General features: G+C 44.5%; 1 protein-coding gene across 1 annotated transcript; it reads left to right on the top strand.

Annotated features, from left to right (window-relative positions):
* Nucleotides 1-302: 302 nt before the first annotated feature.
* On the top strand, nucleotides 303-7,491 carry LOC306902399 (uncharacterized protein). The gene is made up of 7 exons (XM_079470921.1): nucleotides 303-434; nucleotides 2,700-2,802; nucleotides 3,619-3,909; nucleotides 4,278-4,523; nucleotides 4,634-4,782; nucleotides 4,941-5,093; nucleotides 5,238-7,491. The coding sequence occupies exons 2-7, from the start codon at nucleotides 2,757-2,759 to the stop codon at nucleotides 5,391-5,393; spliced, it is 1,041 nt and encodes a 346-aa protein (XP_079327047.1). The 5' UTR covers nucleotides 303-434; nucleotides 2,700-2,756; the 3' UTR covers nucleotides 5,394-7,491.
* Nucleotides 7,492-17,302: the final 9,811 nt, after the last annotated feature.

A 17,302-nucleotide genomic window follows, 5' to 3' on the forward strand; every position in this document is an offset into this window, starting at 1 on the left:
TAAAGGTTTTTAAGTAGAGATAACATGTTTCATTAAACTTGATAGGAAAGATATGACAACAATGCGTACAATTTATAAATATTGTTTTCTAATATAACTACTTATATTGGTTATTTTATAATTTTTTCTCACATTATGTGGAAAACATCAAGACTGTATACAGATATTAACCACGAGCCGGAGATCCAAGAAAATAGACTCTTTTTTTGACATTCAGTGACAAATCAGTTCGTGCACGTTAAAGGTTCCCGTGTAACATCACTTTGCTAAAGTGGCATAGAAACTCAACGGAAACCTCATTTCATTCGTTTCATTTAAGCCTTACATGCATAAACAGGAAGCAACATGCAAATGTAGGCCTACAGTTCAGATCTGTGAACGGAAACAGCCAACTCTCATACTGTGAAAAACAATTATTACAAGACATCTCACAGGTAAGAATTCTTGCATTTATTTGTTTATTGAGTGTATGGATAACTTTAATCATTGGAATGATACAAGTGTGGTTCGCGGTCAGTGGTCAAGAGGCCTATAAGGGGTGCGCTTCCGATACAACAACGTAACTCACAGTTCACTCACAAGTGTTTGCGTCTAGCTAACTACAACAGAAATTAACTGGCAGCTACTTTTAAAATAGTGCAGGTATTTCCTCTTCTGTTGTAAAGGCAAACCACAAATAAAATATAATACCACCACTATTTTTTTGGCTCACTTTGGCTCAAATTCACAGGAATTTTGTTTTTGCTAATTTTACATTTAGTACAGTGAATATTATGAGTTTACAAAATAAAACAAATTTATGTATTCTACTGCATTAGTTAATTTAGTTTACTTAAAAAATTCTAAATGATTAAAACATTTCTTTTTTTAAATCTGTAATCTAAATTGTTAAAGATGTGTATCTTGACTGTAGATTAACTCATAAGAAAAATGACAGAGGATATCTTTTAAACCTAAATGAGCATAGTCAGACATATTTTTCATGAGAAAAAGACCCGACTGTTTTACACTAGCCTTCCGACATTTTTCTCATCATACGTTGCATCACTGGGTAACTTATAATTCACTCATCATTTGGCAATTTCCTGCCAAAAGTATTGTGGGCATATTTAAAAATATGATGAGCGTAATTCAAAAAATTAAAACCACGAGCTAGAACTTTAAACTATGGAGCCGTGGAAGGGACATTGGTGGAAAAAAAACAGAAAGCTAAAAAAAAAACAGAAGACGAAAAGTTTCTCGTGAGCACGCAAAAAGTATCTTGGGCGCACGAGAAACTTTCGCGTGCTCACGCATTACAATTTCCGGCCTAAGTGTACCTTGTTTCCTGGCATCTTTTTTGCGTAAACTAAGGGGAGAGAAAGCATGGATGTGCACGAATTTATCGATGTCTATTTTAGGTTAGGCATTATATATGACGACACAGTGTCTGTTCGAGATACTTTTCTCACAAACATACGTTTTAATTTTTTTTGTGTTCTCTGATCATTTCTGCTATTATTTTATTTTTTTCTACGCATAAGTAATTTTTTCCCTCGCTTGTTTTTCCACATTCTGCGCTTGCTTTACCAAATGCTGCAGTTCAAGTTTCATGGTAATTAGGGCGGGCTTTAGCGTCACTATTGGTCCACTAGTTCTAGATTGATAGCTCCTCCTCTAGCCAAACAGTCAAAGACTGATGGTATCGCGGCATACACCTGAAGATAGATAACCGTCAGTTGCAAATCCAGGACAATCACAAGAAATTGAACATAATTATATCGCTACTGAGTGTCAGGTACACTTCTTATATCTGTTATGAGTATTCTCTGGCAGGTCTATTAAGTAATTTGTTGATAGTCGAATTGGACATTCAATTAATTAATAGACCTGGCAGAGAATAAGAAGTGCATCTGACACTCAATTACTTGTGACACAACACAATTACTTGTGATTGTCGTGGATTTGAAGCTGACGGTTATCCGTCACTGTATAGGAATCCGTTATCCATATAGGAAAACATTATTTTGTGTGCGACATGGACAACTTTGTCTTTATGTTTTAATTTTGTGCAATATAATTTAAAATGTATTTAAACTTCAGACTCACAGCTTTTATTTTCGTATTTATACTAAATCTTTTTTTAAATATGCCCGCAGTACTCTTGGCAGGAAATGTATCCCATACTTCACAGGGATGCCATAGAAGAACCATTTTTAGTTCCACAAAGAACAATCTCTTTCTTACCTTTTCATAATCTGAAGAAACTTTTTCACCAGAAAGAACCTTTTGTGAAACAGAAAGGTTCTTCGTTTGTTAAAAATTTTTTATGGAACCAAAAGGTTCTTCTATGGCACAGAAGAACCCTTTGATGCACCTTTATTTTTAAGAGTGTAAATCACAAATGTGGAAGGTTCTGTGCATGGTTAAAATAGAATTATGTAACCCAATGGTATGAGGTGACATTTTCAAGTATTTGGGGTTAACTCACTCTGAAAAATCTTAAAGCCCCTTTATGTGAGCACAGAGTATATAAAGTAGATTCATTTGGATGTTTTAGTACAAATGTTATTCCAATTAACTAAACTGTGAAGAAAATGTAATTTAATTCTTGTACAATTATTTGTGCTATACTTTTCCTCCATTTTCTGTCTTGCATTGGGAAAAAAAGAAAAGTGTTCTCAATATTTACCGGTAACTCCCACATGCACATCCTGCAGGTGTACAACAGGAAATCTGTTGTCAGATCGTCGATCTTCAAACTTGAACTGACAGTTATGGGGCTCATTGTGGTCTTCCTTTTCTGGTTCAGCTTTGCTGAAGGTGCGTTGTATTTATATATTCTAATTTTTTTTACACTTCTCTAAATAAAGAGATCTGCGCAGTCCTTTAACAGGCTAACTTAAATGTTCGTCTTACAATAAATAAAATGAATAATTTACTCTCCTCAATGTGTTTCTACATTGCTTTACTTGATTTAGAATTTTTTTTTACGTATTTAGTTAATCTAAATTTAGACCCCTTTTTTATTGAATTATAGTTTTTTTCTTTAACGGGTGGTTTCCTGGAAAGGGATTCTTAAAACAACACAATTGCACATATACATGTAAGGGATAATCCAAGGCTAGCCGTGCATTAAAGGATTTTAATGCACGACGTGGAGGCCAAGGACCACCGACGTGAAGCTGAGTTAAAGCTATTATTGATGTTTACAGTGTCATTTTTTATCAGACAGGTGAAAATGAAAATGATTATCTGACTGGAACTACCCCTGCATTAAACAGTTAAAATGACCAACTTCCAGCCAATCAGAATCAAGTATTCAGACAGACCATGGTATAATTTAAGATCTGTCAGTGCAAGTTGTTTTTGATCAAGACACCTCTAACATTTAGGTTGTCTGGAACCAGGCTTAAGCCCTGTCCGGGAAACCACCCTAAATGTATATTAATTGAAAAAGATGTGAGTGTTGGATGTTGACATTTGCTTATATCATATGTCAAATGTGACATACTTTATTAGCTTCATAAATGGCTGCTAAAATGCACCGTTAAATAAAACTCCATGCACCATTACTAATTTTAACAGAATAGGACATATTCTGTGAAGAGACATCATTATATTCTTTTATTTCTGCAGATTTTAGCGTTGACTCATTGGAGGACAAATATGGATTGAAAGGAAGATCTATACAATTCAACATTATTGACACAAATCAGTCAAATGTTAAATGGCGACGAACTGACAGCGAGACCAAGCAATTAATTGCCGATACAAATGGCGTTTCTCCATTTTATAAGAATAAAATGACGATGAACTTAAATAAGTCATTGACAATTTTCAACCTTCAGAAAAATGACAGTGGGATATATAAGGCCCTCACAAACTGGGAGGACCAAATTCTGGCTGAAATTAGGTTAACAGTGGAGAGTAAGTTAATAACATTTTCTATTTTCTTTCTCTTATTTGCTGATAACACACATGTGTGGGGGAAACCACAAAAACCAAAACAAAAAAGATCTGTGAAGCTTTGCCATTCCATTGCTGTTGTGGTCCTTTATCAGCAGTTATGAAAATATATTTAGAATTGTGGGTAAATCTTTGTGGTCTTTCTTCTATTTATTTTGTCAAACATCAATATAAAGGGAATCAACTTTATTAAATGTGACATATTTTAATGCTACTTTTACTGCCTGTAGTGTGAACTGTGAACACTGAGCAGTGTTGATTTATCATCACTGATTTCGCTGTTACTGCAGATCTTGTCGCTAACTCACCCGTGTCTGAACTCTTCCCAGATGCAGTCCCTAAACCTACAATCGTGAATCACGACTTAAATTTTTCCACTGGAGGGTGTCAGACCACAGTAAACTGTTCAGCTGATGGAAGTTGGGCCACTTATGACTGTGACCAAAGTCTCTGTAGACAAACACATGTCTCTCGAACCTCTATTAACATCACTGTAACTGCACTAGACAGCAGAAATCTTGAATGTATGGCCAACAACAATGTGAGCGCCAACAAATCCACAATTACAATTATGTGTAAGCATCACTTTTTATTTGAAAGTTGTTAGTCTTTTTAACAAAGTTGACAGTTTCCTTCAAAAATTCTGATAAATGTTTGTTTTTAAATATTTTCTTTCTTCTCACAGGCCAGGAGAAACAAACAGATTTTCACTCACCTCCAAGATTTGTGTTTTGGATTGTCATCACCCTTTGTGTTGGTGTTGTGTTGAGTTTGCTGTTGGGTTTGATGATAGTGTTATTCAAAAAGAAAAAATCTTCCAAAGTTTTCCCACAGGTTGAATTTTTTTTCTCTGATTGAAATATATCTATTATTTATTCATATATTGAATATATACATACAATTCCATAGACTTGTTTTTGTAGGTCATTTGGGGCTTAATGTAAGTGAAATATTTTCATGGAAACGTTTTTAACCCCTTTCTTTCTGTTCAGTCTCGTTCCACCGGGGTAGATGGTACAGCAAATGAACAAGGTCCTGAAACTATCTACAGCACAGTTCAGAATCCAAACTCCTTCCAAACTACCCCAGGAAACAACACTGACAACAGTATAGAAACAACCATATATGACACCCCATCAAAACATGTATGATGCATCTAAGAAAGATTCAGGCAATATGAATGAATATTTGCAGACTCAAAACTGTAACATTCCAATTTAAATAGAACCTCTGTTTACCTAAGTTGAGATAAAGAAACATTGTTTCACTTGCTTTGTTTGTGTTTTTAGCCAAAGGCTCATCACGCTAACAGCATGGAAGTAAATCAGGAGCAACAGCTCCCTCAAGAGGACAGAACTGTAAACGTAAGAGCTACAGTCCACCAAGCGTCGGAACCAGATTCGGAGCAAATAAACACAGTTTACTGCAAATTGGGAGAAATATGATTTATTGGATTATGTCTTCTTTTCCTGCTGTGTGTTTTACTTGCTGTGTGTTTTTTCAGTTAAAATAAATTACATTTTAGTTTAGTTTCATTTCAGTTAAGGTCACAATTCGGGATGAGAACACTCATGAGTAATTTGTTCCTTCTTCGTTTGAATAAAAGTCACCTCCACACAAAAAGCAAAAACATGTTAGGAAGCTCTGTCAAGAGCATGCCAAACCAACACGTGGTGATATAACCCCTAGCCATAAAGCTGTGTTGGCCAATCAGAAGCCTGGAATCTGATGTCAAACAAAGGAGCTAGTGGCGCGGAGTCCAGCATCATACACCCAAACTCTGGTTTCGCCGTCTACACGACAACACTGAGACGGAGATTCTTAAAACCTACACCCTGGCAGGTGACAATAATTTACACCTGTGTCATGTTTAGTTGTCCTTGTGTTTTAGTAGCACCCTGGCTGAATCCATAATGGCATACTCAATGAGTAGGTACGTAAGTAAGTACGTACGTTTTGCCTGAAGGGGTGTAGTATGAATGCGATCGGGCGTTGTGATGTAATTTTTTTTCTTTTCTTTTTTAATGGTGGGTGGCAACATACGTTTGACGTGCATTTCCGCGACCTACTGTATTGTAGTGTGGGCCAGAGATTAGCCATGTAATGTAATGAAGGTTTTGTACAAGTAAACAGCACATGAAACAAAACTTTCAATTTTCTTTAAGTACAGCACATTCAGAGCTTTTTATTTTAATGTATTTTAATTTTTATCTTGTAGGGCTATATGCTTTGGTTAAAAATATATTTTTTAAAGAAATGCAGCAGCTTTGTGATTTTTCAATGTGTTTTCGTCAATAACAGGCCCATTCACACCTCCCATTGTCAAAAATGTTCTTTTTGTAACAGAAAAATGCTTATTGACTATAAACCGGTGCTAATAATTATTTTGTCTGTATTTTGCCTATTGGTTGATGTCTGTCACATAGATACACCCATGTTTCTCTAATATACACTCACCTAAAGGATTATTAGGAACACCATACTAATACTGTGTTTGACCCCCTTTCGCTTTCAGAACTGCCTTTATTCTACGTGGCATTGATTCAACAAGGTGCTGAAAGCATTCTTTAGAAATGTTGGCCCATATTGATAGGATAGCATCTTGCAGTTGATGGAGATTTGTGGGATGCACATCCAGGGCACGAAGCTCCCGTTCCACCACATCCCAAACATGCTCTATTGGGTTGAGATCTGATGAATGTGGGGCCATTTTAGTACAATGAACTCATTGTCATGTTCAAGAAACCAATTTGAAAATATTCGAGCTTTGTGACAGGGTGTATTATCCTGCTGGAAGTAGCCATCAGAGGATGGGTACATGGGGGTCATAAAGGGATGGACATGGTCAGAAACAATGCTCAGGTAGGCCGTGGCATTTAAACCATGCCAAATCGGTACTAAGGGGCCTAAAGTGTGCCAAGAAAACATCCCCCACACCATTACACCACCACCACTAGCCTGCACAGTGGTTACAAGGCATGAAAGATCCATGTTCGAATTCTGTTTAAGCCAAATTCTGACTCTACCATCTGAATGTCTCAACAGAAATCGAGACTCAACAGACTAGGCAACATTTTCATAAGTCTTCAAATGTCCAATTTTGGTGAGCTTGTGCAAATTGTAGCCTCTTTTTCCTATTTGTAATGGAGATGAGTGGTACCCGGTGGAGTCTTCTGCTGTTGTAGCCCATCCGCCTCAAGGTTGTGCGTGTTGTGGCTTCACAAATGCTTTGCTGCATACCTCGGTTGTAACGAGTGGATATTACAGTCATAGTTGCTCTTCTATCAGCTTGAATCAGTCGGCCCATTCTCCTCTGACCTCTAGCATCAACAAGGCATTTTCGCCCACAGGACTGCCGCATACTGGGTGTTTTTCCCTTTTCACACCATTCTTTGTAAACCTGTTACGACCCTCCTATGACTCGTAACCGTCTAGGGTTTTTAGGAGGGGAACATGTGTAACCACCTCCGACACACACCAACATGTAACACTGAGTGAGGTGAGAAAACACGAGAGACCACTGAATAAAGTGAATATGAGTTTAATAAATATAATGAAAGTATGTTTATAACAAAACCCAACCACAAAGGAAAGGGGAAAACGGACTGTGCCAAACAAACAAAAGTAATGTAAGCAAAAACAGTTATCTAACACATTTAACTTCTAATACTAAACTAAAAAAAAAAGATCAAAAGAAAAGACTTCAATGTCCGTGACGTCGTAACTAAACTACACTAACTTATAAACGTAAATACAGTGGGTGGCACAAATCCCTAACTAGTGTTTTAATACAACAAATTTACTATGTGTGTACAATGTACGTCACGTGACATCTTACCTATCCCCTTCTCCTTTGTGGACTGCAACATTCACAAGTGAGAAGGGTTTGGACACAGCCACAGCAAGGAACGATGTACACACATGAGAACACCGTAATAAAACATACAAATAGTTCTCGCCCGCTCTCTACACAAGCAAAGGTTCTCAATACAAAGTTCTCTGGTAAAGGTTCTCTCAATACAAGGTTCTCTGGTAAAGGTTCTCTCAATACAAAGTTCTCTGGTAAAGGTTCTCTCAATACAAGGTTCTCTGGTAAAGGTTCTCTCAATACAAAGTTCTCTGGTAAAGGTTCTCTCCCAAACTGGCAGCAGCACGGTCTTTAAATAGCTGCTTCACGGCTCCCGCCTCCCAAGGCGCGGCCACTCATCTCATTAGTCTTTACTGACAGGCAAGATAGCCAATCAGCAACAACCTAAGAAAGTGAACGTAAGAGAAACAGACAGGACGGAAAAACAATACAACACACCCACACAATACTACAAACGTCCTTACGGACGTAACAAAACTGTAGAAATGGTTGTGCGTGAAAATCCCAGTAACTGAGCAGATTGTGAAATACTCAGACCGGCCCGTCTGGCACCAACAACCATGCGCTCAAAATTGCTTAAATCACCTTTCTTTCCAATTCTGACATTCAGTTCGGAGTTCAGTAGATTGTCTTGACCAGGACCACACCCCTAAATGCATAGAAGCAACTGCCATGTGATTGGTTGATTAGATAATTGCATTAATGAGAAATTGAACAGGTGTTCCTAATAATCCTTTAGGTGAGTGTACATTCTATTGTAGTATTAAAAATAACACGAGAAAACCTCTTCTGTGATGTTTTGGTATGTGCCAAGTATGTGTTAACATGGACGTTGTCCAAATGTTATCTGCCCGTGCTCTCATTTTACTTCACTTTCTGCTCATCTGTTCTTTCCTTTTCCATAAAACATTTTTCGTTTAGATAAGTAATTCAATTTAGGCAATTAATTGGTTTAGGACATATTTGTGTTTTGTAATTATCCGACTATAAAAGGTGATTAGAAATATATATTAAATAAATATTGTAAACAGAAACTTAAATAAACTGCTGAACATACCTGCATCATCCTACGACTTTCAGCATCCCTCAGCCCCATTTCCGTTGATGCTAAGGCATCTTTGGCCACAAGCCAAATTGGAGGCACCATGTCATGGTGGAAGAACGGAGAGAGGCCCAATTGCGGTGAAACAGCTGGTTTTATTTACCCTGCCCACAGGGGACACAAGAGAGCATACACAACCCCGAAGGGAGAGACAAAAACCCCGAAGGGAGAGATGAATGACCCCGAAGGGAGAGATGAATGACCCCGAAGGGAGAGATGAATGACCCCGAAGGGAGAACTCTCAGGAGATCCTCTATCGAAGCGTCTGCAGCACAGGTGGTTGTCACACCCGGAGATTCCGGGTTCTAGACGGCGGCTGCGGACCGCAACGGTAGAGGCAGGGTCTGGTGCTAGGCAGGGTATGCTCCAGGGTCCCAGACGGCGTGGCTGGGTAAAGTCCCGGGGAGCTGGTGGGAGAGCTTCGTGAGCAGCCGATGCAGGGAGTCACTGGAGCGCCGGCGGGAAACTAGCGGGCAGATGAAGATGAGAAAATAATAGGAGGAACACAAAACTACCTAGGGAAAATAACAATACTAGAAAAACCAAACTAGACTAGACTAAATAAATAAATAACGCTAATGACAGATAGAAGAAAGCTTGTAACGCAAGTCTAGACACGACTGGACTGGACTGGACAGGACAAGAAGTCAGCTAACGGCAGTGCTAGGATAAACACACAACGGACTGACAAAGAACAAGAGCACACGAGGGAATGAAATAGGAAACCTCTTAATTACGTAATGGGCAACAGCCGCGTAGCGCAACCCGCGAGCGGGAAGCGCTAGCGAAACTCGCTACAGGTGACAGGGTGATCAGCGGAGTCGTGAGGGAAACCCAGTGAGGGAGACACGGGGGCGGGGCTGGTGACGCAGACACAGAACACGCGGAAAACTGTCAAACAATTCCCCACGTGTTCAACATGAAACAAAACACAGTCACGCAGGCAAAAAACTGAACCACAGACCCAGAGTCATGACAGTAACCCCCCCCCAGCTGCGCCACTGGGCGCTTAGGGAGGGGGCTCACCTCGTCGCCGGTGGAAGTCCACGATCAACGCACGGTCCAGGATGTCGCGAGACGGCACCCAACACCTCTCCTCTGCGCCATAGCCCTTCCAGTCCACCAAGTATTGGAAGCCCCTGCCACGACGGCGCACGTCGAGCAATTTCCTGACCGTGTAGGTCGGGGACCCATCCACCAGACGAGGGGGAGGGGGAGGGGAGCGGGACCCAGAAGGATTCAGGTGGGACACAAAGACAGGCTTCACCCTGGAAACATGAAAAACAGGGTGAACTCGACTAAGATTGGGTGGGAGCTTGAGCCGGACAGCCACCGGATTGACCACCTTGGTGATGCGGTATGGCCCAATGAACTTGGGAGCCAGCTTGCGAGAAGGCACCCGGAGAGGCAAGTCCAAGGTAGAGAGCCACACCCGCTGACCACACAGATAGGTAGGATGGGAAGACCGGTGACGATCGGCTACGGTCTTACTACGGCTAGCGGATTGAGCCAGGATCCTCCTAGCCTTACTCCACGTGCGTTTGCAACGTTGGACGAAAGCTAGGGCTGAAGGGACGGAAGAGTCGAGTTCCTGGGAAGAGAACAGAGGAGGTTGGTAACCCAGAGAAGCGGAGTCTCCGACCGAGATCCTGGTTGGCGCGCTCACATTGCCCATTGGTCTGTGGATGGAATCCGGAGGAGAGGCTAGCGGTGGCTCCAACCAGCTTGCAGAACTCCTTCCAAAACCGGGACGTGAACTGAGGACCCCTGTCGGATACAACGTCAACTGGTAACCCATGGAGCCGGAAGACGTGATCCACCATCAGTTGAGCGGTCTCCCGGGCGGAGGGAAGCTTGGGGAGGGGAACGAAGTGGACTGCCTTGGAGAAGCGGTCTACCACAGTCAGAACGACCGTATTTCCCCCGGAGAGTGGAAGGCCAGTCACAAAGTCCAAAGCGATGTGTGACCAGGGACGAGAGGGGATGGGCAGTGGGCGGAGCAGACCAGCAGGAGGGCGATTAGAGGGCTTATTTTGAGCACAGACAGAGCACGCCAACACGAACTGCCCGACGTCTTTGGCCAATGATGGCCACCAATACCTCTGGCGCACCGTAGCCAGGGTGCCCCGATTGCCTGGATGGTTGACAAACCTAGAGGAATGGCTCCACTGAAGGACTTCAGGGCGCAGTGCAGTCGGCACGAACAACCGACCCGGCGGGCATCCCCTCGGCACTTGCACCCCCCGTCCGGCCTCCTCTACTCGCCGTTCGAGTCCCCAGGTAAGAGCCCCGACCACTCTCCCCTTGGGGAGGATGGACTCAGTCGCCGGCTCCTCCCCGAGAACCCCAAACAGACGAGAGAGAGCATCAGGTTTGATGTTCTTTGAACCGGGCCGGTACGAGAGGGTGAAGGAAAACCTGCCGAAGAACAGAGACCACCGAGCCTGTCGGGAATTCAACCTCTTGGCCGAACGGATATATTCAAGATTTTTATGATCCGTCCAGACCAAGAAGGGTTGTGTCGACCCCTCCAACCAGTGACGCCACTCCCCCAGAGCCAGTCGAACCGCCAACAGCTCCCGGTTACCGATATCGTAGTTCCGTTCTGCAGGGCTGAGGCGGTGGGAAAAGTAGGCGCACGGATGCACCTTCCCATCGTTAGCCGTTCGCTGAGAAAGAACTGCGCCTACCCCAACATCGGACGCGTCTACCTCCACAATGAACTGTCGTTCAGGATCTGGAAGACAGAGCACAGGTGCAGAGACAAACCGGGACTTAAGATTATCAAAGGCTACCTGTGCTTGAGGATTCCACCTGAACAGAACCTTTGGGGAGGTAAGCGCGGTGAGCGGCTCAGCCACCTGGCTGAAACCCCGGATGAATCGCCGGTAGAAGTTGGCGAACCCCAGGAACCACTGCAACGCTTTACGAGAGTCAGGGACAGGCCACTCAGCAACGGCCTTGATCTTGACCGGATCAGGTTCAATGCCTCTAGGGGATATTATGTGGCCAAGGAACGAAACCGAATCGGCGTGGAATTCGCACTTCTCCGCCTTAACAAAAAGTTGGTTCTCGAGAAGACGCTGGAGGACCTGACGAACATGCTGGGTGTGTACCTGGAGAGAAGGGGAGAAAATCAAGATGTCATCCAGGTACACAAAGACAAAGCGATTGATCATGTCACCCAACACATCGTTGACCAGGCCCTGGAAGACGGCCGGAGCATTGGTCAACCCAAAGGGGAGAACCAAGTACTCGTAATGTCCCGATGGTGTATTGAAGGCCGTCTTCCACTCGTCCCCCTCGCGGATGCGGACAAGGTGGTAGGCATTGCGGAGGTCTAACTTGGTGAAGACCTTGGCTCCCTGTAACAATTCAAAAGCGGTGGACATGAGAGGTAAGGGGTATTTGTTCTTAACCGTGATCTCATTCAACCCTCGGTAATCGATACAGGGACGTAGGGAGCCATCCTTCTTCTGGACAAAGAAGAAGCCCGCTCCAGCCGGCGAGGAGGAATGACGGATGAGCCCAGACTGAAGTGATTCACGAACATACTTATCCATGGCCTCTCTTTCAGGACCGGAAAGGGAATAGAGTCGACCCTTAGGCGGAGAAGTGCCTGGAAGGAGGTCAATGGCGCAGTCGTAGGGGCGATGCGGAGGTAGGGAGGTGGCGCGTGCCTTGCTGAAGACCGAGCGCAGACCGTGGTATTCCTCCGGGACCCCGGTTATGTCGGCCGCTTCTACCTGCAAAACAGGGGAGACAGAAACAGGAGACAGGGCAGGACCAAGACAAGATGCATGACAAGAGGGGCTCCAGGCCAGAATGGAACCATTAACCCAATCCACGTGAGGATTATGCTGTGACAACCATGGGTGCCCTAAAATGATAGGTGTTTTGGGGGACTCTAGGATGTACAGCTCAATCATCTCACAGTGGTTACCAGAAAGAAAGAGTCTTACGTGGGGGGTGACGTGAGTTATGGTGGCAAAAGATGGACCCGCCAGCGTCCAGACCGGGATGGGTTGAGGCAACGCTCGAAGAGGAATCCCCCATTGGCGAGCCGTGGAGGCGTCGAGGAAGTTGCCCTCCGCACCCGAGTCCAGAAGAGCTTGTCCACTGTGTTCCTGTCCCCCGTAGGAGACACGGAAGTCCAAGACGGTGCGTGAGGTCGGGGAGGAAGTAGGGATGGCGCCCACACGGATTCCCCGAACTACGGGTGGGCGCGTGCTTTTACTGGGCACTGGATGGCTTGATGACCCGGACCTCCGCAGTATAGGCATAGCCCATGCAAAATCCGGTGTTCCTTCTGCTGTGGAGTGAGGCGGGTGCGGCCCAGTTGCATGGGTTCGGGTCCTTCGGCAGGAGGGGCTGTGACCGGCAGGGACGGTGTGTCGCGGATACGCCAAGGGGGTGGTGAGCGTTGTCTAAGGCGACGGCGCTTGAGTCGGCTCTCCACTCGGAGGCACAGGTTGGTGAGCGCTTCCATATCCTCGGGAAGGTCAAGGGTGGCCATCTCGTCGGCGATAAAGTGGTGGAGTCCCTCTAAGAACCGTGCCCGTAAGGCAGCTGTATTCCAGCTGCAAGCTGCTGCCAAGGTTTGGAACCGAATGGAGTAGTCAGTGATGGATGACCTCCCTTGGGAAAGACGAGAGAGCTGGGACGCCGCTTCATCACCTCTGGCTGACCGGTCGAAGAGATGGGTCATCTCAGCCTTAAAGGCCTCAAAAGAAGAGCAGCAGGGAGCCTCAGCCTCCCAGACGGCAACTCCCCAGTCGCGGGCTGGCCCGGTGAGGAGATTCAGGACGAAAGCCACTTTTGTGTCCTCCCGGGCGTAGCGGCGGTTCTGCAGGGTAAACACGAGCCCACACTGGGCCAAGAAAGGGCGGCAGGCATTGGGCGCTCCGTCATAGAGGGGAGGAAGATTGATATGAGGCTCCGGCTCCGGCGGGCTGGTGATGGTTGGACCTCGACCGCTGGCGACAGCCCCCTGGACCTCCTGCAGGGCAGCGCGCAGTTCTGTCATCTGCCCGGATAGGAATTCCATCCCCTGGGAGGCTGCGGTTAAGCGAGTTGCCTGTTGTCCCAACAGGACCCCCTGTTGCTGGATAGCCATCCGGACAGGGTCCGTCTCCGCTGGGCCTCGGGTTTGGTCAGTCCGTTCTGTCATGGTGGAAGAACGGAGAGAGGCCCACAGGGGACACAAGAGAGCATACACAACCCCGAAGGGAGAGACAAAAACCCCGAAGGGAGAGATGAATGACCCCGAAGGGAGAGATGAATGACCCCGAAGGGAGAGATGAATGACCCCGAAGGGAGAACTCTCAGGAGATCCTCTATCGAAGCGTCTGCAGCACAGGTGGTTGTCACACCCGGAGATTCCGGGTTCTAGACGGCGGCTGCGGACCGCAACGGTAGAGGCAGGGTCTGGTGCTAGGCAGGGTATGCTCCAGGGTCCCAGACGGCGTGGCTGGGTAAAGTCCCGGGGAGCTGGTGGGAGAGCTTCGTGAACAGCCGATGCAGGGAGTCACTGGAGCGCCGGCGGGAAACTAGCGGGCAGATGAAGATGAGAAAATAATAGGAGGAACACAAAACTACCTAGGGAAAATAACAATACTAGAAAAACCAAACTAGACTAGACTAAATAAATAAATAACGCTAATGACAGATAGAAGAAAGCTTGTAACGCAAGTCTAGACACGACTGGACTGGACTGGACAGGACAAGAAGTCAGCTAACGGCAGTGCTAGGATAAACACACAACGGACTGACAAAGAACAAGAGCACACGAGGGAATGAAATAGGAAACCTCTTAATTACGTAATGGGCAACAGCCGCGTAGCGCAACCCGCGAGCGGGAAGCGCTAGCGAAACTCGCTACAGGTGACAGGGTGATCAGCGGAGTCGTGAGGGAAACCCAGTGAGGGAGACACGGGGGCGGGGCTGGTGACGCAGACACAGAACACGCGGAAAACTGTCAAACAATTCCCCACGTGTTCAACATGAAACAAAACACAGTCACGCAGGCAAAAAACTGAACCACAGACCCAGAGTCATGACACACCAAGTCAAGTCATCAACATTATTTATATAGCACTTTTTACAATTTTCATTGTTACAAAGCTACAAATTGTTATGTAAGTCAAAACACAGGTCAAATATCAGACAGACTATAAGTTCCTATATGCAGTGTTACTTAAATAAAACTATAAAATTCTAGCAGCTCCCCCGGCCAGGCAAACAGTGCAAGACAGTATGCAAACGGTTGCAAGGAACCCAAAACTCCATTGGTGGAGAAAAAAAACTAGGCCTAACCAGGGGATTCCAGTTCCCCTCTGGCAAAAGCTGCAGCCTCTGCACAAGCTCGGCAGTGCTTGCACAACAAGGCAAAATTAAAATAAAATGTATTTAAAATGATAATTAATAATCTAATAGTGGCTGAAATTTTATAAACCATGCAGGGCTTTATAGGCAATAAGCAAGATATTAAAGTTAATACGATGCTTTATAAGGAACCAGTGCAAGGTTGACAGAAACGGGCTAATATGCTTTTTGTACGTGTCAGAAGTCAAGCTGCCGCATTTTGGACCAGTTGGAGTTTTTGTAATAGGCCTGCAGGGCAACCTGAACATAAGATCAATATTAATGTTTCTTATTTAAATTCTATGAATTAAAACTATGCACAATATAAAGCACGGCCAATTTAAGAACAAAGCAAGGTCAATGCTAATGTTACATGGAGCCAGGAAACAAACGGTGGCTACTGGAAGCCAGGGGGAGCAGGTGGTGTCAGGAAGCTAGGGCAGAGCCAACAGGGCTGTAATCCAGGGTGGAGCAGGCGGTGTCAAGAGCCAGAGTGAAGCTGGAAACCAGAGTGGTGCTGGAATCAAGGGCAGAGACGGTGGCATCAGGAGCCAGGGTGGAGCTGGCGATCAGGGAGGAGCCGGTGATGTCAGGGGCCAGAGCACAGTAAAGTTCAGGGCAGCCATCTTGGCTGAGACAACGAACACAAAGAACTCAAAGGAGGCCATCTTCGGCAAAGCAGGGAACACAGGGACGTGGTACTCCGCCAGGGTCCAGCAGGAGTCTCCCCCTGACATCAGCCAGCCTATGTTGTTGTCTAGCCCACTCCAAAAACAGTCCATCCAATTATCTCCGCCCAAATAGCCTGATGACTGTATTTGAGAAACTCCTCCACAAATTCCTACACAGAGCGACCATTCTAAAAATGGCAGCTGTACATGATTAACTGTAAGCAACACATTCAATTTATAAAAGGAAAGTAAGAAGAACAAAGTCAATAAATACACTCCCATTTCATATACCACACAAAAAACTAAAAAAGTTTTGCACAAAACACAGAAAAACAAAACCATGGAGAGCAAAAAAATATGTTAACAGTGGTGAGGAACCCAAAACTCCAGTGGGAAAACCCAGGACCAACCAGTTCCCCTCTGGCAAAAATCTCTACAAGATTGAGAGTGCTTTTACAACTAGCTACATAAAAAGTAAATAAACAAAGTAAAAACATAGATATTAGGTTTAAGAGTATCATTAAATTATGTTTTATTAACAAAGTAGTAGAGGAGACGGAGCATATAAACAAGCCCTGCTGATCCGAATTAACAAACACGGCTTCCACCCTATCAGCCCAAGGAGCTATCTTATAAATAAGGCAGCTGCCTTACCTGCATCATCCTACGACTTTCAGCATCCCTCAGCCCCATTTCCTTTGATGCTGAGGCATCTTTGGCCACAAGCCAAATTGGAGGCACTAAGTCAAGTCGTCAACATTATTTATATAGCGCTTTTTACAATTTTCATTGTTACAAAGCAGCTGTACAAGAAAACATTGACTAAGCAAAACATATCAGGTTATGTAAGTCAAAACACAGGTCAAATATCAGACAGACTATAAGTTCCTATATGCAGTGTTACTTAAATGAAACTATAAAATTCTAGCAGCCCCCCCGGCCAGGCAAACAGGTGCAAGGAACCCAAAACTCCATTGGTGGAGAAAAAAAACTAGGCCTAACCAGGGGATTCCAGTTCCCCTTTGGCAAAAGCTGCAGCCTCTGCACAAGCTCGGCAGTGCTTGCACAACAAGGCAAAATTAAAATAAAATGTATTTAAAATGATCATTAATAATCTAATAGCGGCTGAAATTTTATAAACCCTGCAGGGCTTTATAGGCAATAAGCAAGATATTAAAGTTAATACGATGCTTAGGAACCAGTGCAAGGTTGACAGAAACGGGCTAATATGCTTTTTGTACGTGTCAGAAGTCAAGCTGCCGCATTTTGGACCAGTTGGAGTTTTTGTAATAGGCCTGCAGGGCAACCACCTAATAGTGCATTACAATAATCTAGTATTGATGTAATAAA

Source organism: Barbatula barbatula (genome assembly GCF_947034865.1).
Source record: "Barbatula barbatula genome assembly, chromosome: 1".
NCBI classification, from domain to species: Eukaryota; Metazoa; Chordata; class Actinopteri; order Cypriniformes; family Nemacheilidae; genus Barbatula; species Barbatula barbatula.

Bases quoted from the DNA above. Each gene is read 5' to 3' on its own strand.
- LOC306902399 (XM_079470921.1), top strand. From the start codon at position 2,757: ATGGGGCTCATTGTGGTCTTCCTTTTCTGGTTCAGCTTTGCTGAAG. The intron at 2,803-3,618 runs GTGCGTTGTATT...TTATTTCTGCAG, and splicing joins CTGGTTCAGCTTTGCTGAAG to ATTTTAGCGTTGACTCATTG. The intron at 5,094-5,237 runs GTATGATGCATC...TTGTGTTTTTAG, and splicing joins ATGACACCCCATCAAAACAT to CCAAAGGCTCATCACGCTAA.